Consider the following 27,009-nt stretch of genomic DNA (forward strand, 5'->3'; position numbering starts at 1 on the left):
TGGTTTATAACATTATCTGATCCTTCAGAGAATCAAGCCCACAAGTGTTTACATTTTCAATTATCCACCTAATTGAAATTGGTAATGCTAGGAGTTAAAATCCCTATGCACCCATTAATAGTGATACTTCTTTACATTAACTATCAGGCTTTCATAGTCTATTTTTATGGATTAAATGAAGTCTTGTATGCATCGAGATTTACAAGGCAATAACACAGTCTAGAAGAGTTTCATGAATATCAAAGTTGAATAAATGTATCAAGACAGACTCCATGTGATTTGCAGTTGGGATAAGCACATGCTCTCCCTCTCTAGCTGAAGTTTTGCAGGGTGTGTCACTGCTACCTTCTTAAGCTCCCCCTGGCAGTGGTTCCTTTCCTCCTCTCCCTGCCTCAGTTCCTGCTGCCTCCGGCTCAGCTCTGTGCTCAGCTCCACACACCGGCTCTGGGTCTTCTCAAGGCTGCAAACAGCAAAAATATGAGTTTAATCAACTGCAATCCAAGTTACTTTCCTTCTCATCACCACTGCTAGTCTGCCACTAATCCCTGCTCCTTGACAAGGGACAGTCTTATCAATGGTGACCATCTGTGGGTCTTACGGGAGAACATAGATTTCTATACCCAAAACATTTTCCCTGCATCAATTAGAGGCACTTAAAAAGACTTCTATTTGAAACTACCAGTCTTTGAATGTATTCTTTTTAGCATCTCTTACTATTTCAAAATATGGCACTATTAAGTGTTTTATAGTTATGCATAAATTAGAGGCTGCTAATCACTGAGAAATGATCACGTTTCCATCCAGAACAAAATTTAAACATCTTGCATGATCAGCCCATGGTGACCCTACAGGCTACAGACAGAGTTTCTGCACAATGAACGTAAAGTACATACCAATCAACAAGCACTAGGGGAGGAATGAGATGCAGAATTTGAGATAGTTATGATTTCAGAGCCCTTCCACTAAAAGTGATACAACAGCATCCAGTCAGGGAAGGGCAGTTGTTTCTTCCAGTGAGGTGCTTGCTCCATTGCAAAATAGCAGCATGTGAGCTCCCCCTCACAGCTCACTGACAGTGTTATGAAGGGGTGTGGAAAAGGTGGTAGTGGGGAGAGAAGGGGAGGGGGGACAGAGAGTGGCAGAGAAGCCTACCTGTCCTGAAGCCGGCCCACCTCAGCCTGCAGACTCCTCCTACTGCAGCGGCTGGTCTGGATCTGAACGAGAGCGCGCTCCAGCTGTGCACCACCCTGCTCACTCACACTGCACTGCAGAGACCTGAGCAGAGAGAGGGGGAGACCTGATCAGAAAAACTGACAGAGAGGGAGGGAGTTAGAGACAAGAAAAGGGAGAGATGTGCGGGGTGGGGCGGGGGCGACAGACAACAGAAAGAATGAGACAGAGAGTAAACTGATACTGAGCCAAATTAACACCAGAGCTTTTCAGAACTCCTCCAATAAAAATAAATAAAAAAACTCCCATCAGCAAAAATAAGAAAAATCTATTTAAACTTGGTAAACAAATATAAATCCCATTGGAAAAATAAAATTAAATCACATACTAAACTAGAATACTACCTGGCCCTAAATATAGAGTTAACCCTAGCAGACTATTTTGTCAGGGTCAAAAATACAAAATAAAGGCAGATCCTGACCAAGTACAGACTCAGTGACCACAGCCTGGCCATTGAAACTGGCCAGCATAAAAAATCCTGGATAGCCAAAGAAAAGAGGCCGTGTTGTCATTGTGATCTGGGAGAGGTTGATTCAGAGATGCACATCCTGTTACACTGCCCCCAATACAAACAAACCAGGGACACGTTCTTCCCCAAACTGGCCAATCAGGCCACAGAATTCCCTTTACTCTCCGACACAAAGAAAATATCAGTCCTGTTAGGAGAAGAGCAGCAGACAGCAGAGCTTGCTGCTCAGTATGTAGCCGCCTGCCACAACCTGAGAGAGACAGCCTAAGCAATCTGCATGAGGACCAGACATTACTGTTCATGGTTGATACTGCAAATATGGAGAAGGGTAGGGGGTAGTAATGAAGGTGGGTGTATGGGAGGAGGGAGGGAGGGGCAAAAGGAAGGGGGGAACAGGGGGGCTATCTGTTTGTATTGTATCTCTATTGATGTTTCTTGTTAAGTGCTTTGGCAAAACAATTTTATTTTGTCATTCCAAGAGAGCTAGAGAAAGCGAGACAGTAGTGGAGAGCTGTGCAGAGAGACATGGAGAGAGACACAGAAAGAGTGTGACAGAGATTTACATACAAAATCTATATTTGTTTATTAATTGTTATGGTGTGGATGAAACTCACAGCATAAAATAACAAGGGATCTGTTTATTATAGTTGTTTGTTTTGTAATTACAGGTACTTTTTAAAAAGTTGCCAATCCTCAGGTCAGGGCATGAAGAGTAGAATGGGAAAGGGACGCATTAGCGCAAAAAGTTTGAAATGTATTTTATTGTTCCAAAAAAAAAAAAAAAAAAAAGGATAATTTTCTTAGTGAAGACACTTGCTTTCCCAGCTCCTCCCTGCTCTTGTACTAGCTGTAACATCCCTAGCCCTTCCCTGCTCTTGCACTAGCTGTATCATCCCCAGCCCCTCCCTGCTCTTGTACTAGCTGTATCATCCCCAGCCCCTCCCTGCTCTTGCACTAGCTGTATCATCCCCAGCCCCTCCCTGCTCTTGCACTAGCTGTATCATCCCCAGCCCCTCCCTGCTCTTGCACTAGCTGTATCATCCCCAGCCCCTCCCTGCTCTTGTACTAGCTGTATCATCCCCAGCCCCTCCCTGCTCTTGCACTAGCTGTATCATCCCCAGCCCCTCCCTGCTCTTGCACTAGCTGTATCATCCCCAGCCCCTCCCTGCTCTTGCACTAGCTGTATCATCCCCAGCCCGTCCCTGCTCTTGCACTAGCTGTATCATCCCCAGCCCCTCCCTGCTCTTGTACTAGCTGTGCACCCACCTGATGAGCTGCTCTTTGTCCTGCAGGGCCTCCCTCAGTCTGGCCAGTTCAGAGCACAGACCCTGCTGCTGCTGCTCCTGCTGGGCTCCAGGGCCATGGACAAGCCAGTCCTGAGTGAGCTCAGTTTTGTCCTCTTTCAGCATCTAGGTAGGTAGGCAGGGAGGGAAACGCGGGTGTAAGAAACTAGAAATGCAACCAAGTAATCCATTAATAAGTTATAAACTTTTATTTTGCCATCCTCAATGTAACCCATAACGTTGCTGGACTAAAGTTCTACCATTTGTTATGAAATATGGCAGAATTATTGTCTTCTAGCTTTTTAAAAATAAAGTTTTCTTCATAATAAGTTCAAAACCAAGTCCAGTAAACAAATGTTCTAGCTAACGAGATGGAAACCTTCCAAAACTAACATTAGATATACTTGTTGGGAGCAGAAAGGCAAAAAAAGTTATTTGAATCTGGTGTGCATCACAGTTGGAACACAAATGCTTGTGAATGTGTGTTATATTTTTGGTTTTTAAAGTAAAAAAATAAAACAGTAGTGCTGTTTCCATATAATTGTCTCAAACAAATCTCATAGGCAAGTTTGCAGAGAAGGTGTGACATCCAGGAAACTTGTCCTAAGACAGCACCTCTCTGTTTAGAGGCCAGCTGGTGGATATTTGTTGAAAACAGAGTCTCAGTGTGACCTTGAGCAATAATCATTCACAGCTTCAGCTACCGAATGGCCTAGCCAAGTTCCAGCACAATTACAAAAGTTTTTCTCCAGATAAATGTAATAAAGTGAGACTTGCATAGAGACGCCTCCACTGCATGCCCAGCATGGGATAACAACTGTTCTAGACTGCTGCCGGCTTCTTTAACAACAGCCTAGAATAGTTTCAGGAATATCAAACTACATGTAATCAATCCAAACAGATACTTTTGATAACTTCTGAGATCATGCTTTGTAATAGGGCTTGTCTTCTGACAGCGGGGTTGTTGGTCTGACTGCTTCGTTGATTCTGGTTGTAGCTGACCCGACCCTACCCCTGGGCTGCAGTGCCCTGGCTCCCCCAGCCCCAGCCCCAGTCCCAGCCTCAGCCCCAGCCTCAGCCTCTCTATCTCCAGCTCCCGGAACTGTGCGGTGTCCTGGGTTCTCTCCAGCTGGCTCCACAGACTCTGCACCTCCGACAGGCTGGCCAGCTCACTGTGTTCCTAAAGCAGGCAGACACAGCAGCGCTTTACACTCCCGCACTCGCTTACGCGCGCACGCACGCACGCACAAATACATGCACATCAACGTAGACCAACCCACCCCAGCACTTACAAACACACACCGTACTCTTATCAGGGATGCACTGCATTTAAAGGAATGTTTTATATCTTATACATTTTCAAGTATTTCATTTGTTTACCTACTTACTATCTTATTTAGGGTTTAAACAATATTTGATTATCTCAATATTATTGACAATTTCTGTGTATAATTTATTTTACTGAACTGTGTTATTGATAATCATATAACTGCAAAAAATCGTTTTGACAGTCAAACTAAAAAGGATCAGCATATCTGCTCCTCTCTTCCTGCAGATTTTTTCCATCCCTCTATTATGGGAGAGAACAGTGGCATGACTATCTTAAAAAGCCTAGAAGCAAAAACAGACCAGGAAAAAAGTGTGTGTGCAATTACAACTAACTAGGGTGAAAGTTGCAATCAATAGGAATTAAAGTGTCTATCCAGCAAACAACTGTATTTTATAGTCTATATTTTTATCCCAGAGTATGATAAAACCATTGGTAGTTGAACATTTTAACAGGTTATTTTTTTATTGAGTTCCGTTCAGCCGATTTCTGTACCTTCAGCCACTTGCTGGTTTAGAAAACTCCTCTCGGGAGACGCCGGTGGAAGTGAAGTGCGAAGGGGAACACAGCTGCCTCGTAACACTGCAAGTGTCTGGCAGGCAGATTTGGAAAATGCCAAAAAGGTGTATTTCTGTTAGATGTGGAAACAACATCAAACAGTGGGTCTCTGTTTCAATTCCCAACTGAAACAAAATAAATGTATGGGAAAAATTTATAAAATGTATAAATTTATAAAAAGAGCAAATTTGCGCAACTGAGTTCTCGTCGCTGTGATCAGAGCACTTCAGCGATGACTGTTTTGAACAATCATCAGTAATGCAAAAACATTTAGATTTAGACAAGAGACTTGGGGCCCTTTCATACCCAGCTCGTTTATAAAGATCCCATTCAGAATCCACTTGCAAAGGAACTCAAATGTTGCAATTTTGCTTCACTTGGTTTCACACTGAAAAATATCAAACTTTTTTTTTTCTCCAAGCGAAATACAGTAAATACAGTATAATCGTAAATCTCGAAAAACTACTCACTTCTAAATCTTTTGTAGTCATTTTTGTATTACTTTAGTATAAATACATGTTAATTTGGATTCATATGTTATTTTTTTCTGACTTTATGTGAACGAAAAGACACACATTTGCCCGTTTTCCCATTGGAAATAGCGATATTTTGAAATATCACTGTCCTGGTCACAAAAGCAAAGTTTGTGGGGAATAATAGCCATTCTCTGTACTTTTGAGGCATAAGCAATTAGGAAATAACACTTACTACCCAGGAACAAAAAAAAAAAAAAAATTGTTACACAGTGTTATCAACCCCTTGGTTCCCAGCCAAAAGTTGTTAATAACCCAAGTTGTTAATAAGCAGAAAGCCACCGTTTCAAGTCTATATAAACTGTACTTTTAGAACGCACATCATTGAAATACGCGTTTTAAGAGAACATCACTGAGATAGACATTACGTTTGTTTATTAAACAAAATACCAGAATAAACCATTGTAAACTATTAATAAAAATAGGCCTACAGTAAGCTACTGTTGGCTACTCTGCAACAATGTATACTACCAATTGTCCTTAGAGAAAAGTAAACTGTTGATACTGTAATTACGTTTAAACTTCAAAAACATATCACTATTAAATAAGTATAAAGTGGAGCGAAGCGATCAAAAAAAGGTGCCAAGTTAGAAGCAAGAATTGTGTGAATCTTGGGCCCCAGCACCTTTCCAATTGTGCCTTTTTGCTTGACGTTTGACAAGATTGGCCTAATTGCTTCTCCTAACTTGGACTTTTGTGTTTCATATCACCCATTTAAACGGCTGTTACGTTTTTCTAACTTGTTTTTTTTTACATTGACAATGTTTTTGTTATAGATATCACTTCTTTTTTTACTTGATCAAATAATGAATAAAGCGAGGGAAAGCTATTCGAGAATGTGTATGGTAAATAGACAGACAGACAAGACGAGTAATAAGTAGAGTAATATAAGAGAAATGAGAAAATATTTGAAGGTAAAATAATGGTAGACGGGACTTTTGGACAATATTGAAAGTGTAAACATTGTGTTATTTTAGTTGCAAATGTACATCAATGAGTGGTGAAAACAATATGTCTGTTTTGTTAGGTATTGCTATATTGATATTTACGTAGGTACAAAACAACAATGTTATGAATGGTTAAAAGGGTACAGATGAATGTCAGTGCTAAAGCGTAGTACACTAACACATTTTAAAGCTGAAAAAACACATTATTCTCCTTGTTATAGAGGTGTTATGATGTTAGGCCAATGTAAGGCACTTGTAAAGCATTACATCTCTTGATAAAAGGCCATGTCCATGTCCTTTGCATTTGTTGGCCATAGTTTGACTTCAATGAGTGCACCATTTACATGCACCCATTTTCCAGTAGCACCCACAGCAAGAAGAGACACATAGTGTCCTGAAGTAACACCCTGTCCTTGGTGTACGATAATGGCAGATAACTGGTCATTCCTGTTGTCCACAGTAATTTTGCTCTTCTGCACAGCAGTAAACTTGGCATTGTGTCGCTTTGTAAAGGTCCTGTCTGGTTTGGACTGCAATCATTCTTCCTGCTGACTGAATAAGTTCACGTTTCATGATTAGAGAAGTTTTGCATTGCCTACATTTGCTACCAAGGATAATTGCCCATTTGTCATTTCTATAAATGAGTTCTTCCAATCACATGGAATGTGTACCAGCAGGTACATGTAGAGGGTAAACATGCAACACCTGTCGGTGTGATGAGCAGCAGTTATATCTAGTACACAGAATGCCATGACTTATTGCGACTGAAACCATGCGAGATACTTCAGGACAAATTCCAGACAATCTGGTGAGAAACTCTGCAACATCTTGCTGCTCACCTCTATTGAAGGGTTCTCCTAAGAAGTGACAAATATCCCCAGTAGTTAGAGATGCAGGGGATGGCAAGTGTTCGCAGTTGTAAACAAAGCTCCTGATAGCTTCTTGTTGACTGTTTTTTAATGAATCCTTCAGCGGTTTCAAGTGAAGAAGGCACTGCAATGTTGTATTTGCATAGCATGAGGTGAAATTGGGGTTGCTCAAGCCTCTGAATGGATGTGTAAGTGCAAGTGTTCTCTTAGAAGACTGAGGCTTTTGCTGTTCCTGAACATTAGTGATGGCTCAGTGAATGAAATGCACTCGATCTTTTACATTGTGTCCCTTGTGTGTGTCTCCTTCAAGCTTATCAACTTAGGGCAATAAATCCCTCTGAGCCTATTGTACGCTGCAGCTGCAGTTTGAGGTGCCTTAATGCAGGTGGGGTTAAAACATTGATAAGGTGGACACTGCTTAAGGATGTAATTCTGGAAAGTGCAACAAAACTTTGTCCATAGGAGGAAATGGAGTTACCATGACCCATCCTAACTGTTTTTAGAGTCTTACCCTGGCATTTGTGAATGGTGACTGAATGAGCACCAATGACTGGGAAATACTCTAGAACAATGTAGACTCATAAGAACATAAGAACATAAGAAAGTTTACAAACGAGAGGAGGCCATTCGGCCCATCTTGCTCGTTTGGTTGTTAGTAGCTTATTGATCCCAAAATCTCATCAAGCAGCTTCTTGAAGGATCCCAGGGTGTCAGCTTCAACAACATTACTGGGGAGTTGATTCCAGACCCTCACAATTCTCTGTGTAAAAAAGTGCCTCCTATTTTCTGTTCTGAATGCCCCTTTGTCTAAACTCCATTTGTGACCCCTGGTCCTTGTTTCTTTTTTCAGGCTGAAAAAGTCCCTTGGGTCGACACTGTCAATACCTTTTAGAATTTTGAATGCTTGAATTAGGTCGCCACGTAGTCTTCTTTGTTCAAGACTGAACAGATTCAATTATTTTAGCCTGTCTGCATATGACATGCCTTTTAAGCCCGGAATAATTCTGGTCGCTCTTCTTTGCACTCTTTCTAGAGCAGCAATATCTTTTTTTATAGTGAGGTGACCAGAACTGCACATAATATTCAAGATGAGGTCTTGACTCTGTCCATGATTTCAAACTTTGAGGGTAAATGTTCAAAGGTATGGGTGACTCCATTGTTAAATTTGATGGTTATGGTTTTGAACATACTTGTGTTTTTCAGATAGTAGGAAATAGCTTGAAGCTTCCCTATTGCCCCATTGATGAGACCAGTGGCAATATCAATGTTCTTGCGAAGCACCAGTTTGCAGCCTATTTTGACTCGTATGGTAGTTTCCGGTCCAGCTGTACAACTGCAGTTAGCCTTGTAGATGTTCATTTATTTCAGCACATTTCTCTGGAAGTTAAAAGGGCAGTCCACAGTCCATAAGATGAATGTCCTCTCCAGGCATACGATCAAATAAGAACTCAACTTTATTATGAATACTGTGTTATTATGTTTTAAGCAACATACTACGATACTGTTCATTATGGTAATTGTTTGTTTATTAGTTTTAAAATGTTTAGTAAAACGTGACCTATTGTTTGACCTCTTTAGTACAACCGGCCCCCTTTGCTAATGACATCTTCAGTCAGAGTCGTAACCAAGTATAAATCTCCACATTTTTGTAAAATGACTTTACACCTATTTCTAAAGATGCAAAGCGTCTTCGAATTCAATTAGATAACTTCTCTGAGCACTTTATGTTGGCTTTTTTGCATAGCTGGATTTTTATTTTATTTTATTTTTTTTACTTGTGTCAAGGTATGCGATTAATAAGGACAATTAAATGGTATTCCTTTCTGAATGTACAATACATCTTTTCATCTGCAATCAGCAACACGATGGGGGAAAAACAGCTAGTTTGGATAAAACATATCTAGACTTCAAGAGCAACATTTTACTCAAATACAGACTGCCGTAAACTCAGCAGAGGTAGAGATAAGGAACAATTTAATAATAATCTCTATTGTAATCTTATCAATTCCTTGGAGAACTGCCGTCTGGCTGTCTACGTGAGCATATAAGAACATAAGAACATAAGAAAGTTTACAAACGAGAGGAGGCCATTCGGCCCATCTTGCTCGTTTGGTTGTTAGTAGCTTATTGATCCCAAAATCTCATCAAGCAGCTTCTTGAAGGATCCCAGGGTGTCAGCTTCAACAACATTACTGGGGAGTTGATTCCAGACCCTCACAATTCTCTGTGTAAAAAAGTGTCTCCTATTTTCTGTTCTGAATGCCCCTTTTTCTAAACTCCATTTGTGACCCCTGGTCCTTGTTTCTTTTTTCAGGCTGAAAAAGTCCCTTGGGTCGACACTGTCAATACCTTTTAGAATTTTGAATGCTTGAATTAGGTCGCCACGTAGTCTTCTTTGTTCAAGACTGAACAGATTCAATTCTTTTAGCCTGTCTGCATATGACATGCCTTTTAAGCCCGGAATAATTCTGGTCGCTCTTCTTTGCACTCTTTCTAGAGCAGCAATATCTTTTTTATAGCGAGGTGACCAGAACTGAACACAATATTCAAGATGAGGTCTTACAAGTGCATTGTACAGTTTTAACATTACTTCCCTTGATTTAAATTCAACACTTTTCACAATGTATCCGAGCATCTTGTTAGCCTTTTTTATAGCTTCCCCACATTGCCTAGATGAAGACATTTCTGAGTCAACAAAAACTCCTAGGTCTTTTTCATAGATTCCTTCTCCAATTTCAATATCTCCCATATGATATTTATAATGTACATTTTTATTTCCTGCGTGCAGTACCTTACACTTTTCTCTATTAAATGTCATTTGCCATGTGTCTGCCCAGTTCTGAATCTTGTCTAGATCATTTTGAATGACCTTTGCTGCTGCAACAGTGTTTGCCACTCCTCCTACTTTTGTGTCGTCTGCAAATTTAACAAGTTTGCTTACTATACCAGAATCTAAATCATTAATGTAGATTAGGAATAGCAGAGGACCTAATACTGATCCCTGTGGTACACCGCTGGTTACCACACTCCATTCTGAGGTTTTTCCTCTAATCAGTACTTTCTGTTTTCTACATGTTAACCACTCCCTAATCCATGTACATGTGTTTCCTTGAATCCCAACTGCGTTCAGTTTGAGAATTAATCTTTTGTGCGGGACTTTGTCAAAAGCTTTCTGGAAATCTAAATAAACCATGTCATATGCTTTGCAATTATCCATTATCGATGTTGCATCCTCAAAAAAATCAAGCAAGTTAGTTAGGCACGATCTCCCTTTCCTAAAACCATGTTGACTGTCTCCCAGTACCCTGTTACCATATAGGTAATTTTCCATTTTGGATCTTATTATAGTTTCCATAAGTTTGCATATAATAGAAGTCAGGCTTACTGGTCTGTAGTTACCTGGTTCAGTTTTGTTTCCCTTTTTGTGGATCGGTATTACGTTTGCAATTTTCCAGTCTGTCGGTACCACCCCTGTGTCAAGAGACTGCTGCATGATCTTGGTTAGCGGTTTGTAAATTACTTCTTTCATTTCTTTGAGTACTACTGGGAGGATCTCATCCGGCCCAGGGGATTTGTTTATTTTAAGAGCTCCTAGTCCCTTTAACACTTCTGCCTCAGTTATGCTAAAGTTATTTAAAACTGGATAGGAACTGGATGACATGTGGGGCATGTTGTCAGTATCTTCCTTTGTAAAAACTTGTGAAAAGTAATCATTTAACATATTTGCTATTTTTTTTTTCTTCCTCTACGATTTTGCCATTTGTATCTCTTAAACATTTAATCTCCTCTTTGAATGTTCTCTTGCTGTTGTAATATTGGAAAAACATTTTGGAATTGGTTTTAGCTCCCTTAGCAATGTTCATTTCTATTTCTCTCTTGGCCTTTCTAACTTCCTTTTTGACTTGCGTTTGCAGTTCTGTGTACTCTTTCTGCGTACTTTCTTTTTGGTCCTTTTTTAATGCTCTGTAAAGTGCCTTTTTTCGCTGAATATTTTTTTTAATTGATCTATTAAACCATTTTGGCAATTTAGTTTTACATTTAGATTTGTCTACTTTAGGGATGTAATTGTTTTGCGCCTCTAGTACTACATTTTTGAAGAACAACCATCCTTCTTCTGTGGGTGCTTTCTCTATTTTACTCCAATCTACTTCTGTTAGTCTCTGTTTCATACCTTCATAGTTTGCTTTTCTAAAATTGTAAACCTTAACTTTAGTCTTTACTTTTGGGGATTTAAAAAACACTTCAAATGAGACCATGTTGTGGTCTGAGTTTGCCAGTGGTTCTCTGACCTCTGTTTTAGTTATTCTATCTTCGTTATTTGAAAAGACTAAATCAAGGCATGCCTCCCCTCTAGTGGGTGCCTTGACAAATTGTGTTAGGAAGCAGTCATTTGTCATTTCCACCATTTCTATTTCATCCTTCGCGCTACCCACCGGGTTTTCCCATTTTATTTGGGGGAAGTTGAAATCCCCTATTAGTATGGCTTCTCCTTTGCTACACACATTTCTAATGTCATTGTATAACAGATTATTGTGCTCACCGTCTGAATCTGGCGGTCTATAGCATGCTCCTATTATTATGCCTTTTGAATTTTTGTCTGTTATTCTGACCCATATTGATTCGGTTTTATTTTCTTTGTCCAGGTTTAACACCTGGGCTTCAAGACTGTTTCTTATGTATAGCGCTACCCCTCCTCCTCTTCTGTCCTGCCTGTCTTTCCTATACAGTGTATACCCACAAATATTATATTCGTCCCCATCACTCTCAGATAACCACGTTTCTGTAACACCTATCACATCATAGTTACCTGTTAGTGCAGTAGCTTCAAGTTCTAGAATTTTGTTTCTGATACTTCTAGCATTTAGATAAATACATTTAATGGTTGTCTTACCTGAGTTGTTGTTCTTGTTTTGATGCGGTCTCCCTTCTGTTTTTTTGTTGATTTCTCCCCCCTTCCTTTCTAGTTTAAATGCTTCCGAACCTGCTCGAGGATCTTTTCTCCGAGTAGACTAGTTCCCTTGTTATTTAAATGCAGTCCATCCCGTCTATACAGATAGTCCTCGTTGTAGAATGTGGTCCAATGATCAAGACAGGTGAAGCCTTCCCGTGTGCACCACGTCTTCAGCCATGCGTTTTGATTAATTATTTCCAGCTGTCCATATGGTCCTTTGCAAGGTGCGGGTAGTATACCAGAAAATACCACAGTTTTGGTTTTCTCTTTTAATTTCCTTCCTAGCTCTCTGAATTTGTTTTGCAGGGATTTTGGTCTGTCTCTTCCAATGTTGTTTGTACCAATGTGGACGACTACTACCGGGTCGTCTCCTGTTCGTTCTAGGAGCCTGTCCACGTTCTCAGTGATGTGCTTGACCGAGGCTCCCGGAAGGCAGCACACTGTTGTAGTAAGGGGGTCCAAACTGCGAACTGAACTTGCTGTGTTTCTCAATATGGAGTCCCCAACAATCATGACCTCCCTTCTTTTTGCTGTCTGGTCACCACTGTCAATAGGGTCCTGGATGTTGTTCCTTTCATTCTCTTGTTGTTGGTTCTGCTCATCACAATTCTGAAGTGACTCAAATCTGTTGGTTGTTTTGATTTCTGGTGGTGGTGTTTGACGAAGTTTCTTTTTTTCCCTGCTTCTGCCTACCTGAACCCAGCTGTTCTGACCTTCTATCTCCCTGGTGGCTTTCAGTCTGTTAGGGGTGATGCAGACTTCCATGAATTGTGGGTGTGCCAGTTCCTCAAGATCCTGTTGCTGTCTCACTTCTTCCAGCTCCATTTCTAACACACTTACTAGTTTATGCAAATCCTGGATCGCGCAGCACTTTACGCACACTTGGTTTAGCTCCGCTGGGTTTTCTCGGATTTCCCACATCAAGCAGGTGTCACAGATTACAGGCTTGAAGACCATGTTGAGGTTTTTTTTTTTTTTGAAGTTTAGTTTCTTCTGCAGCTGTCAACCTGCTTTCAAACTGCTTCGAAACTGCTCTGTACTTTTCCACGCCTGTACTTCTCCCACTCGCTGTCGCTTCCACTCGCTGTCGCTGGGAAGGCAACTGAATGGTGACCTCAGTGACCATAGTCTGCTGTCTTATAATATTACTATTACAATAATTTTTTCGAGAAACCGTGATATTTTTGCATTTTGATTTGAGAGCAACTACAGATATATTTGCATTGGCAGCAGGAATTTGTAACGACTTCACTGAAAACAGCATTGCCTGTTTCAAGCTAAACATAAAACAATACATAGACAAGCAGCTGTTTCCGACAAAAGCACGGTGTCGCTGGACACAATACATGTCAAACAAACCTGTCAAATTTGGGATCAAGTTTTGGCTGGCAACGGACCATACCCCTGCCTGTGCAAACATGAAACTCGTCCAGCTGGTCAGAGACTGGGTGGCAATGTGGTACTTAGGCAGATGTAACTGTACTTAGGAAAAGGGATGAATGTTACCAATGACAATTTTTATTTCACTGTAATTACCAAAAAAACACAGCCTGGTTGGACAGTAAACAAAGCGAGAAGAGAGTTTCCACCATCTGCACAAAACTTAGTACTCTGTGAAAGCAATCACCGGTGTCCAGTTGCTGTATTTTACAATGTACTGGACATGGCGGCCGTCAGTTTCTTCATTTTGTACAATGAATGCACAGGGAAAAATATCATCCTATGATGCTAGCCACGGAGCTTTGGCAGAAACATTTCGACCAGAAAGCTGCAAAGCGGCAGGGAAACGCAGCTCAATCTGGATACAGTGCGCATCAAGTGGCACACGCAACAGAAAACAATGACAGGTAACTAAATGCAATCAAAATAAAACGCCTGATAGCTGTGCCCAGTGTGAAAGAGCAGCATGTGGTAAATGCACACGACAAGTTGATAAGTGTTACATCTGTGTGGATTGTGCTAATATGGGAGCTACTTTGAAGCTGCTTGAATGCGCATTCCTGTTACACAATGTGAACAGAGTTATTTTCTTTTTTTCTAAGTAATGACTTTGATTATAAAGTTCTGTATGTAGGCCTACATATAACCACTTTACAGCTGGCTGCACAATATTTTCTTTTGAAATGTTTATCCACACCATTTATATGTTTAATATAAATGATGTGGATATCAAACTGCTTGCGATGCCTGGTTTATTTCGACCTTGACCAACATGTGGAACCACATGATTGGTAGATGTCCAGTTATTTAGCTTTTCTGTTTGAATAGTCCTACACACTCTTAAAAAAGCAAAAGGAAGAGGATAGAGAATAACAATAATTTTACCTTAGTTTGACGACTTATATCTCATTGTGTATAAGAGGTATTTACGTTTTTTTTTTTCACATTTGATGTAAGAAATTTTCAGACTTGGTACAGTACAGGTGGTTATTTCAAGTGATTTTGTTTTGCTGCTGCAACATGGTGAAAACAGCAAAACTCTTGGAGCTGCACAGAGACGGTAGTTTCAAACAAGTTTTTCTAACTTGTACAAGGAACTACCATTCCTCTCAATCTTACATTCCCTACAGCAAACATTTAAAACTTAAAATTAGACTGCCTTCCCGCAACTTTTGCGTAAGACAGAACAATGTTTGTTTTAGGGTATGTATGTGGTTATTTTTTATTAGTTGTAAAACTTGCTGGAAGGACACTTTAAGATATAATATGAGATAATCTTGAATATCGTGACAACTTGTGTGCGTGACTGCATATCAGGTGCTAGATGATGTGCTTCAGGGATAAGGGTACTGCTGTGGTGTTTTACAAGATAATAATGGAACTCCTGAGATCAATTATTTGAACAAGAGAGTTCCATTATTACTGAGATACCAGCCTGGGAGGGGGAATGTGTCCCCTCCCAGACCCTTAGGCCGGTGTTTGAGTGGCAGTGTGGTATGTACCTGTATGAGCTTGTACTGCTCAGCCAGGGTCTTCCTCTGAGCCTCTAGCTGGGCCGCCTGCTCCTGGTACTGCGCTCGCTGCTGCTCCCAGTCCAGAGACTTCACACGGAACTCCTGTTGAGAGCACACACACATGCACACACACAGACACACACGCACACACAGCCTCCGTCAGACAGAAACTCAAAGATGACTTGGTCTGGGTCTATTAAATAAAGTTGTTACCACCTGTAAAGGTCTTATTTGGAAACCAAAACTTCACATGACAAGTATGGCAGCCACCTTACGTCACAGGTCAAAGAGAAGGATCCCGATTTCCATAACCCTATGAATATGAGGTCACCATTCAAAATAGTTAATGGGGTATTAGCAGCTCAAGCAGTGGAGGGCAGCAGCACAGTTACTTAACAAATACACATCACTGCTGCTTATTAACAGACACACATCACTCAATATGCTGCCACGTACCCGCGATGCACTACAGTGTTACAGGCTGGTCGCTACCTCGAGCTTGCGGTTGAGCCGGCTCACTTCAGATTGGTCCTCCTCCCTGCTCCTGGCTCCCTCCCTCTCCTCCTTCAGCTGTCTGCGTTGCAGCTTCTCATAGCTCCTCTTCAGCCTGGCCAGCTGCAAGCAAACACACAGTCACAGCACCATAGGTTGGTGAATTCCAGAATCCCAAACTCCCAAAAGCCCATTAACCAGCCACAACACTACAGGCCACTGGTAAGATTATGTTGTTAGCTACAGCTACTTTAAGCCTTTGCGATCCTAAGTCGGGGGGGGGGGGCATGTGACCAATAGAGCTAGCAGCTGCACCACAGGGATAACAATGGACACAAACAAAGGAAACAGCTGCTTCCACATCCAGTGCTCAAAGAATATCAGACATTTGCAGAGATTTTTGAGATGTTATAATAATAAAATTATGACTTGGATCGCATTATTGAGGAGTTTGGTGATAAAAAGAGTGATCAGGAGAGGAGTTATCGTTATAAATAAAGAGGTATATGAAAAATACAGCGAACAAGGGGTGGGGTTTGGCTGGAGATGCCGTACTGATGTCGTTTTGCCATGCAATGCGTTTTAAACCTGTTTTACTCTGAAAAAAAGGTATTTTAAAAAGCGTGTGTGAAATAAACAGCGCGTGTGAAAATAAACTGGACCTGACGCTCCTGACAAGCGCTGAATAAATGAACTGCAAAGGGTTAAAAGGTGCTGATTACCTCTTCAGTGATAACAAGGCATATAGTATGCATATAAGGGACTGAAGTGTAGATCATCTACAGCTATACAGCAGGTGACCCCTACCTCCTCCCTCACTCTCTACAGCAGTGACCCCTACCTCCTCCCTCACTCTCTACAGCAGTGACCCCTACCTCCTCCCTCACTCTCTACAGCAGTGACCCCTACCTCCTCCCTCACTCTCTACAGCAGTGACCCCTACCTCCTCCCTCACTCTCTACAGCAGTGAACCCTACCTCCTCCCTCACTCTCTACAGCAGTGACCCCTACTCCTCCTTCACTCTACAGCAGTGACCCCTACCTCCTCCCTCACTCTCTACAGCACTGACCCCTACCTCCTCCCTCACGCTCTATAGCAGTAACCCCTACCTCCTCCCTCATTCTCTACAGCTATACAGCAGTGACCCCTACCTACCTCCTCACTCTCTACAGCAGTGAACCCTACCTCCTCCTTCACTCTCTACAGCAGTGACCCCTACCTCCTCCCTCACTCTCTACAGCAGTGACCCCTACCTCCTCCCTCACTCTCTACAGCAGTGACCCCTACCTCCTCCCTCACTCTCTACAGCAGTGACCCCTACCTCCTCCCTCACTCTCTACAGCAGTGAACCCTACCTCCTCCCTCACTCTCTACAGCAGTGACCCCCTATCTCTTCCCTCACTCTCTATAGCTGCACAGCAGATACCCTTACCTCCTCCTTCATTCCCTGCAGCTGTTCCTCATACTTTGACACAAGCTCCTGCTTCATCTCCTGCATCTCCTCCACCTGGTGCCGCAGCATTCCTACCTAGAAGGAGAGAGAGGGAGAGAGGGGGAATGACAGAGAGGAAGGTAGAGAAATTAATCGGGAATCGTGATTTCACTGTGTTTTATTATACTTTGCTGTACTTTCACTGTGGAAACTTCTAGACGGGAACAACTGAACAATACACTTCATTCTGAAGCCCCCTCATTGAAAAGCACATGCACTTATGTCTATATTTGTTTCTGTTTATTTCAAGTACTAACTTTGGCTTAATACTTACCATTACTTGTATAAACATGTTACGTCAATCTCAAATATGTTACGTCAATGTCAAAAAGTTTGACATGATGGGATGGCAGTAGTTGCATTTTTTAATCATGTGTATAATGCTCAATAATATCAATGCCTAATGATGCCTTTAACTCACACTCTCTTTGCCTATACGCAGCAAACCAGACAAAACTCACAAAGAAAGAAAATATCTCAATTTTAAATAACATGTTTTTATTTTAGTTGTTGTGTAAACAAGTCAAGATTTTTTTTTTTGGGGGGGGGGGGGGGGGGGGGGGGGAGTCTGCGTTGAGAAAAAAATTATATATTAAAAATACAAAACTCAAAGATCATAATTGGATAAGTCTCCACCCCCCTGAGTTAACACTTGGTGGAAGCACCTTTGGCAGCTGTTCAAGGTCTGTCAAACATTTTGAAAGGGGTGTAGACTTTCTATAGGCACTATATATAAAATGTTTAGCTCAGTACTTGATTTTTAAAAATCTTTTAATTTTTTTTACTAAGCTGTATAAAACAGTTTTCCTTTAACGCTGGCATTACTGTTTGTTGCTTGTACATGCAGCGGTGACATAACAACAGATCGCCGACTGACTTTCCCCTGTGGTGTTCGGTGTGAACAGTGGTCTGCAGCGACTGCAGAGCGGCGCACCGGGAGGCGGCATGCGCACCACGTCCAGTGCGAACGGCCTTTAAGAAGAGAATTGCTCAGGAGGAGCACCCTACAGCAGCAACTGTACAGGAACTCCATGCCAATCCGGAGGGGAGCTTTACTGCATGTCATAAAAAAAAAAAAAGAAATGCAGAAAAGAGTTGAAGCAATGGTTGTGGGGGAGTCTGTCAAGCGTCCTGCACGGGTCCGATTTTTATAACCAGGAGACACTGTGCATACGGCAGCAATAGCCCGGGTACTTCACAAAACCGGCGTTTATGGAAGAGTCGCAAAAAGAAAGCCATTGTTGAAAAAAACTCACATCAAGTCTCGGCTAGTTTGCCCGAAAGCATGTGGGAAGAAGATTCTATGGTCTGATGAGACCAAAATAGAGCTTTTTGGCCCTAATGTTAAGTGCTATGTTTGGCTCAAGCTTAACACCGCATATCATCCTGAGAACACCATCCCTACCGTGAAGCATGGTGGTGGTGGCAGCATCATGCTATGGGGATGCTTCTCTGTGTCAGGACCTGGAAAGCTCGTTAAGATAGAGGGCAAAATGGATGCATCAAAGTACAGAGAAATCCTGGAGGAAAACCTGCTGAAGTCTGCAAGAGACCAGGGACTTGGGAGAAGATTCAACTTCCAGCAGGACAACGACCCCAAACATACAGCCAAGGCCACACTGGAGTGGCTTAAAAACAAAAAGGTCAATGTCCTGGAGTGGCCCAGTCAAAGCCCGCACCTCAATCCAATTGAGGATATGTGGAAAGAGTTGAAAATTGCTGTTCACCAAATTTTGCAAAGAAGAATGGGCAAATATTGCAGTGTCCAGATGTGCAAAGCTGGTACAGACTTATCCAAATTGACTCATGGCTGTAATTGCTGCCAAAAGTGCCTCTATCAAATATTGACTCAAGGGGGTGAATACTGATGCAATTAATTATTTTCTGTTTTGTACTTGTAATTAATTTAGAACAACAGATTTTATTTTTCACTTTGACATAATGGACTTTCTTTGTGTTAATCAGTGGCAAAAACCACTTTAATTCCATGTTGCAACACAATCTTGCCTCTCTCTCTCTCTCTCTCTCTCTCTCTATATATAAATATATATAGGTGGAAAAGGCAATTCGGTCTCTCCTCTCTCTCTCTCTCTCTCTCATATATATATATATATATATATATATATATATATATATATATATATATATATAGATATATATATATATATATATATATATAATAATAAATATATATATAGTATAATTTATAGATTCTTTGTCATCTCCTCCTAAGAAAGCCTACAAAACGAGAGGAGGCCATTCGGCCCATCTTGCTCGTTTGGTTGTTAGTAGCTTATTGATCCCAAAAGCTCATCAAGCAGCTTCTTGAAGGATCCCAGGGTGTCAGCTTCAACAACATTACTGGGGAGTTGATTCCAGACCCTCACAATTCTCTGTGTAAAAAAGTGTCTCCTATTTTCTGTTCTGAATGCCCCTTTTTCTAAAACTCCATTTGTGACCCCTGGTCCTTGTTTCTTTTTTCAGGCTGAAAAAGTCCCTTGGGTCGACACTGTCAATACCTTTTAGAATTTTGAATGCTTGAATTAGGTCGCCACGTAGTCTTCTTTGTTCAAGACTGAACAGATTCAATTCTTTTAGCCTGTCTGCATATGACATGCCTTTTAAGCCCGGAATAATTCTGGTCGCTCTTCTTTGCACTCTTTCTAGAGCAGCAATATCTTTTTTATAGCAATGTGACCAGAACTGAACACAATATTCAAGATGAGGTCTTACAAGTGCATTGTACAGTTTTAACATTACTTCCCTTGATTTAAATTCAACACTTTTCACAATGTATCCGAGCATCTTGTTAGCCTTTTTTATAGCTTCCCCACATTGTCTAGATGAAGACATTTCTGAGTCAACAAAAACTCCTAGGTCTTTTTCATAGATTCCTTCTCCAATTTCAATATCTCCCATATGATATTTATAATGTACATTTTTATTGATTCATGTTTTATCTGATGGCAGAAGTAAAAAAACCTAGGTGTTATATTTGATAGAGAACTTTCTTTCGAAGCATACATTCAAAATGTCACAAAAAAAATCATTTTTTTATTTAAGAAATATTGGAAGATTGAGATATTCTTTCCAGGCAGGATCCAGAGTGAGTCTTATAGGATTAACTATTGCAATGGTCTTTTCATTGGGACTAACCAAAACATTATTTCTCGCCATCAAATTGTACAAAATGCTGCAGACAGAACTTTAACTCTGGTCAAGAGGCGAGAGCATATCACCCCAGTGATGGCATCTTTGCATTGGCTACCGGTAGTTTTAGAATAGATTTTAAATCTTTGCAGTCCATTTATTCAGTGCTTGTCAGGCACATCAGGTCCAATTTATTTTCACACTGTTTATATATTTTTTTCAGAGTAAAACAGGTTTAAAAAGCAATGAATCACAAAAGGTCACTCAGTACTGTATCTACACCCAAGCCCTACCCCTTGTTCACTGTATTTTTCACATACCTCTTTATAGACGTGCATACTGATAAATCCTCTCCTGATCACTCGTTTTATCACCAAACTCCTCAATAATGTGATCCAAGTCATTATTTTATTAGTATAACATCTCAAAAAACTCTGCAAATGTCAGTGATATTCTTTGAGCGCTGGATGCAGAAGGAGCTACCTCCTTTGTTATGTCCGTGTTATCTCTAAACTTTCATTCAGCTCTCATCAGTCTCACTAGGCCATTGAAAGGTTTTTTCAGCTTTTTCCAGAGAAAAAACAACTTACGTCTTTTTGATGATATCGGACTGGAAAGGGAAAATTGTAATGTCGGACCTGGTCCGATATAGGATCACAAAGGGTTAAGGTGTTGCTACTAACTTGAAGCTACTGCACTAACAAGTAACTATGATGTGATAGGTGTTACAGAAACTTGGTTGTCTGAGAGTGATGGGGATGAATATAATATTTGTGGGTATACACTGTATAGGAAAGACAGGCAGGACAGAAGAGGTGGAGGGGTAGCACCATACATAAGAAACAGTCCTGAAGCCCAGATATTCAATCTGGAAGAAAAAAACAACGCAGGATCAATATGGGTCAGAATCAATGGATAAAAATTCAAAGGGCATAATAAACAGGGGCATACTATAGAACGCCAAATTCAGGCACCGAGCAAAATATGTTACACAATGACATTAGAAATGTGTGCAGCAAAGGAGAAGCAATACTAATGGGGGTTTCAACTTCCCCCATATAAAATAGGAAAACCCAGTGGGGATCACGACGGACGAAATTGAAATGGTGGAAATGACAAATGACTGCTTCCTAACACAATTTGTCAAGGCACCGACTAGAGGGGAGGCATGCCTTGATTTAGCCTTTTCAAATAACGAAGACAGAATAACTAAAATAGGAGTCAGAGAACCACTAGCAAACTCAGACCACAATATGGTCTCATTTGATGTGCTTTTTAAAACCCCAAAAGTAATGACTAAAGCTAAGGTTTACAATTTTAGAAAAGCAAACTATGAAGGTATGAAACAGAGACTAACAGAAGTAGATTGGAGTAAAATAGAGAAAACATGCACAGAAAAAGGATGGCTGTTCTTCAGAAATGCAGTACTAGAGGCGCAAAACAATTACATCCCTAAAGTAGACAAATTGAAATGTAAAACTAAACTGCCAAAGTGGTTTAATAGATCAATTAAACAAAATATTCAGTGAACAAAGGCAATTTACAGAGCATTTACAAGGGACCAAAAACAAAGTACACAGAAAGAGTACACGTAACACAAGTCAAAAAGGAAGTTAGAAAGCAGAGAAATAGAAATGAACATTGCTAAGGGGGCTAAAACCTATTCCAAAATGTGTTTTCAATATTACAACAGCAAGAGAACATTCAAAGAGAAGGTTAAATGTCTAAGAGATACAAACGGCAAAATCATAGACGAAGAAAAAAAAAAAATATATATTATATATATATATATATATATATATATATATATATATATATATATATATATATATATATATATAATATATATATATTAAATTATTACTTTTCACAAGTTTTTACAAAGGAGGATACGGACAATATGCCCCGCATGTCAACCCGTTCCTATCCAGTTTTAAATAACTTTAGCATAACTGAGGCAGAAGTGTTAAAGGCACTAGGAGCTCTTAAAATGAACAAATCCCCATGGGCTGGAACAGATCCTCCCAATAGTACTCAAAGAAATGAAAGAAGTTATTTACAAACCGCTAACCAAGATCATGCAACAGTCTACTGACACAGGGGTTGTACCGACAGACTGGAAAATTGCAAACATAATACCGATCCACAAAAAGGGAAACAAAACTAAACCAGGTAACTACAGACCAATTAGCCTGACTTCTATTATATGCAAACTTATGGAAACTATAATAGGATCCAAAATGGAAAATTACATCTATGGTAACAGTATCCTGGGAGACAGTCAACATGGTTTTAGGAAAGGGAGATCATATCTAACTAAACTGCTTGATTTTTTTGAGGATGCAACATCGATAATGGATAATTGCAAAGCACATAACATGGTTTATTTAGATTTCCAGAAAGCTTTTGACAAAGCCCAGCATAAAAGATTAATTCTCAAACTGAACGCAGTAGGGATTCAAGGAAAAACACATGTACATGGATTAGGGAGTAGTTAACATGTAGAAAACAGAAAGTACTGATTAGAGGAGAAACCTCAGAATGGAGTGAGGTAACCAGTGGAGTACCACGGGGATCAGTATTAAGTCCTCTGCTATTCCTAAGCTGCACTAATGATTTAGATTCTGGTATAGTAAACAAAATTTGCAGATGACACAAAAATAGGAGGAGTGGCAAACATCCATCCAGAACTAGGCAGACACATGGCAAATGACATTTAATAGAGAAAAGTGTAAGGTACTACAATGCAAGCAATAAAAGTGTGCATTATAAATATCATATGGGATATACTGAAATTGAAGAAGAAATCTATGAAAAAGACCTAGGAGTTTTTGTTGACTGTTAGACCTCATCTTGAATATTGTGGTCACCTCGCTACAAAAATAATTATTCCGGGCTTAAAAGGCATGTCATATGCAGACTTAAAAGAACTGAACCTATTCAGTCTTGAATAAAGAAGACGACGCGGCAACCTAATTCAAGCATTCAAAATTCTAAAAGGTATTGACAATGTCGACCCAAGGGACTTTTTTCGACCTGAAAAAAGAAACAAGTACCAGGGCACAAATGGAGATTAGACAAAGGGACATTCAGAACAGAAAATAGGAAGCATTTGTTTACACAGAGAATCGTGAGGGTCTGGAATCAACTCCCCAGTAATGTTGTTGAAGCTGACACCCTGGGATCCTTCAAGAAGCTGCTTGATGAGATTCTGGGATCAATAAGCTACTAACAACCAAACGAGCTAGATGGGCCGAATGGCCTCCTCTCATTTGTAAACTTTTTTATGTTCTTAACTTATAAGGCTTTAAATGGTCTCGCACCTCCATACCTTAAAGATCTCGTGGAACCTTATGTCCCCAATCACCGGCTCAGATCACTGGATGCTGGCTTACTGTCTGTACCTACTATTCAGAAAAAAACTTCTGGTGGTAGATCTTTTAGATATATGGCACCTAAATTATGGAAAAACTTGCCCAGCACAATAAGAGAAGCTCCTTCAGTCAATATTTTCAAGTCTAGACTAAAAACCCATTTCTATATCCTGGCATTTTCATCCAGATGAGCTGATATCCTCTTGCCTCATGTTGTTCCCACTGTTATTTATTTATTTATTTATTTATTCATTCATTCATTCATTCTAGATAGATATTTTTATACTAGTTTATATGTTCTGTCTGTATTCTGTTCTTTTTTAAAATGCTTACTGTTGTTCTGTAATATGTATTGTTTTTGCCTTTGTGAAGCGCTTTATGGTGACCTGTTGCAAAAGGCGCTATATAAAAATAAAATTGAACTGAATTGAATTGAAAAAGACTAAAGTATAAACCACCCTTATTACATGCACTAGAACAGATATAAGGGTTATACAGGAAAAAGAGAAACGGACTCCACCGTGGCTCCAGCAGAGTCTGGATCTTGTAACGAGTTCAGGGCAGGCACAGCAGAGGGCGTCAGTTTCCTAAGCCCTTGTTTTGGGGTTACCTCCTTGTGCCTGTGCTCCAGCAGGTCCCGGGCTGTGTGGAGCTCCTCCTCTCGAGCCTGCAGCCTGGCCTGCACTGCCTGGCTCTGCGCCTCCCATTCACTCCTCTTGTGAGCCACCATGATGTCGATCTGCTTCATGAGCTCCTGCAGCTCGGCTTGACAGGAGGTCAGGGAGCTCCTGGGGAGGAACGAGCAGCCAGCGTCACAGAGAGACAGAGACAAGAAAGCACTGAAGGGTTACTTCACACTCGCACGGTAGCTTCAGATGTCATCCCATTTATTCTTGTATTTATTTTTTCCATTCCCTTACTATTGTGTTGTATTTGCAATCGTCCTGGGTAGCTCTGGGTTCTGTCGCTCTGACACTGAGTTGTCAATTTTTTCTCTTTACCTGGCTTTGTTCTTAAGATTATGCAAGTTGAAAGGTCACATATAAAGTTAAACCTGTGCACAATGATTACAATATATACTTCAGAGCCTAACTCAGTCAGTCTTTGCTGTAGCTATTGCTGCTCAATATCCATACAGGTAATCTGTTTAAAACCTCACCTGCCCACTTGGTCATGTATTCCTCCCAAAAACGCCTCCATTTCCAGTCGATGCCACTGGCAGAGCTGTGGGGGGAGAGCAGGCTGGGTTAGCACTGGCAGATCTGTGTGAGGAGAGCAGGCTGGGTTAGTACTGGCAGAGCTGTGTGAGAAGAGCAGGGCTGGGTTAGCACTGCCAGAGCTGTGTGAGGAGAGCAGGCTGGGTTAGTACTGGCAGAGCTGTGTGAGGAGAGCAGGGCTGGGTTAGCACTGGCAGAGCTGTGTGAGGAGAGCAGGCTGGGTTAGCACTGGCAGAGCTGTGTGAGGAGAGCAGGCTGGGTTAGCACTGGCAAAACTGTGTGAGGAGAGCAGGCTGGGTTAGCACTGGCAGAGCTGTGTGAGGAGAGCAGGCTGGGTTAGCACTGGCAGAGCTGTGTGAGGAGAGCAGGCTGGGTTAGCACTGGCAGAGCTGTGTGAGGAGAGCAGGCTGGGTTAGCACTGGCAGAGCTGTGTGAGGAGAGCAGGCTGGGTTAGCACTGGCAGAGCTGTGTGAGGAGAGCAGGCTGGGTTAGCACTGGCAGAGCTGTGTGACGAGAGCAGGCTGGGTTATCACTGGCAGAGTTATGTGAAGACAGCAGGGCTGGGTTAGCACTGGCAGATCTGTGTGAGAAGAGCAGGCTGGGTTAGCACTGGCAGATCTGTGTGAGAGCAGGCTGGGTTAGCATTGGCAAAGCTGTGTGAGGAGAGCAGGCTGGGTTAGCACTGGCAATGCTGTGTGAGCAGAGCAGGCTGGGTTAGCACTGGCAGATCTGTGTGAGGAGAGCAGGCTTGGTTAGCACTGGCAGAGCTGTGTGAGGAGAGCAGGGCTGGGTTAGCACTGGCAGAGCTGTGTGAGGAGAGCAGGGCTGGGTTAGCACTGGCAGAGCTGTGTGAGGAGAGCAGGCTGGGTTAGCACTGGCAGAGCTGTGTGAGGAGAGCAGGCTGGGTTAGCACTGGCAGAGTTATGTGAAGACAGCAGGGCTGGGTTAGCACTGGCAGATCTGTGTGAGGAGAGCAGGCTGGGTTAGCACTGGCAGAGCTGTGTGAGGAGAGCAGAGCTAGGTTATCAGACAGTCAGCAGCAGTATAGATAATAAACTGTATTCAGCTTGTCTTAGCTCTTACGTGAACACTGAGTGTCTGTTTCAATAGGTTTATATCACTAGCAGCTGCTCCCATCCACCTCTCTCCTGTGAGGATGTACAGTATCAGACTCTGTAGAGAAACTGCTGCATCCTGGTACCTTTGCAATAGATCACATGGTCTGATTGCAGCTAGACCACTGAGTTTGAATGGCAAATAAAATGAGTAGGTAGCAGGAAGCAGCATGGGAATGGGACATAAGTCTTGTAGGTTAACGTATCACTCTGGAGTGCTTTGTTTCGCATTTTACATTACCATGGAACTGTCCTATTAAACCCCTCTGATTCTTGTCCAACAGTACAATTAAACACCCCAACATAAGCATCATATGAAAAAGTGGCTGAGAGGCTCAGGTAGGGACCTTTTCACCACACTGCCCCTCCTACCTCCAATCCCTTGTTTTCCTACATCCCTCGCCCTCTCTATTCTTCCTCTACTGCTTCATGCCTTCCCTCCACTCTGCGTCCTCCCATGCCCCTCCTCTTCACAGCCTTCAGGGGACCCTCAGGACTGCTCCATCTCTTGATCTACCCCTCGGATACATTGTGAAAAGTGTTGAATTTAAATCAAGGGAAGTAATGTTAAAACTGTACAATGCACTAGTAAGACCTCATCTTGAATATTGTGTTCAGTTCTGGTCACCTCGCTATAAAAAAGATATTGCTGCTCTAGAAAGAGTGCAAAGAAGAGCGACCAGAATTATTCCGGGCTTAAAAGGCATGTCATATGCAGACAGGCTAAAAGAATTGAATCTGTTCAGTCTTGAACAAAGAAGACTACGTGGCGACCTAATTCAAGCATTCAAAATTCTAAAAGGTATTGACAGTGTCGACCCAAGGGACTTTTTCAGCCTGAAAAAAGAAACAAGGACCAGGGGTCACAAATGGAGTTTAGAAAAAGGGGCATTCAGAACAGAAAATAGGAGACACTTTTTTACACAGAGAATTGTGAGGGTCTGGAATCAACTCCCCAGTAATGTTGTTGAAGCTGACACCCTGGGATCCTTCAAGAAGCTGCTTGATGAGATTTTGGGATCAATAAGCTACTAACAACCAAACGAG

General features: G+C 41.4%; 1 protein-coding gene across 5 annotated transcripts in view; it reads right to left on the reverse strand.

The window, feature by feature from the left end:
• cep63 (centrosomal protein 63) overlaps positions 1 to 27,009 on the reverse strand; it is a 99,984-nt gene that overhangs the window by 14,358 nt on the left and 58,617 nt on the right. For 2 of the 5 annotated variants that reach the window (XM_041263857.1, XM_041263852.1), the window contains exons 2-11: positions 25,931 to 25,995; positions 24,790 to 24,854; positions 24,241 to 24,418; positions 17,047 to 17,142; positions 15,614 to 15,736; positions 15,110 to 15,223; positions 3,995 to 4,162; positions 2,966 to 3,108; positions 1,153 to 1,275; positions 346 to 460 (exon numbers count right to left, since the gene is read on the reverse strand). In XM_041263857.1, coding sequence (XP_041119791.1) covers positions 346 to 460; positions 1,153 to 1,275; positions 2,966 to 3,108; positions 3,995 to 4,162; positions 15,110 to 15,223; positions 15,614 to 15,736; positions 17,047 to 17,142; positions 24,241 to 24,418; positions 24,790 to 24,854; positions 25,931 to 25,984 — 1,179 coding nt within the window. In that variant the 5' untranslated portion in view covers positions 25,985 to 25,995. The remainder of the gene's footprint in view (positions 1 to 345; positions 461 to 1,152; positions 1,276 to 2,965; positions 3,109 to 3,994; positions 4,163 to 15,109; positions 15,224 to 15,613; positions 15,737 to 17,046; positions 17,143 to 24,240; positions 24,419 to 24,789; positions 24,855 to 25,930; positions 25,996 to 27,009) is intronic. The other 3 variants (XM_041263854.1, XM_041263853.1, XM_041263855.1) reach the window with 2 other exon arrangements.

The sequence above is a fragment of the Polyodon spathula genome, chromosome 11 (assembly GCF_017654505.1).
Source record: "Polyodon spathula isolate WHYD16114869_AA chromosome 11, ASM1765450v1, whole genome shotgun sequence".
Lineage (NCBI taxonomy): Eukaryota > Metazoa > Chordata > Actinopteri > Acipenseriformes > Polyodontidae > Polyodon > Polyodon spathula.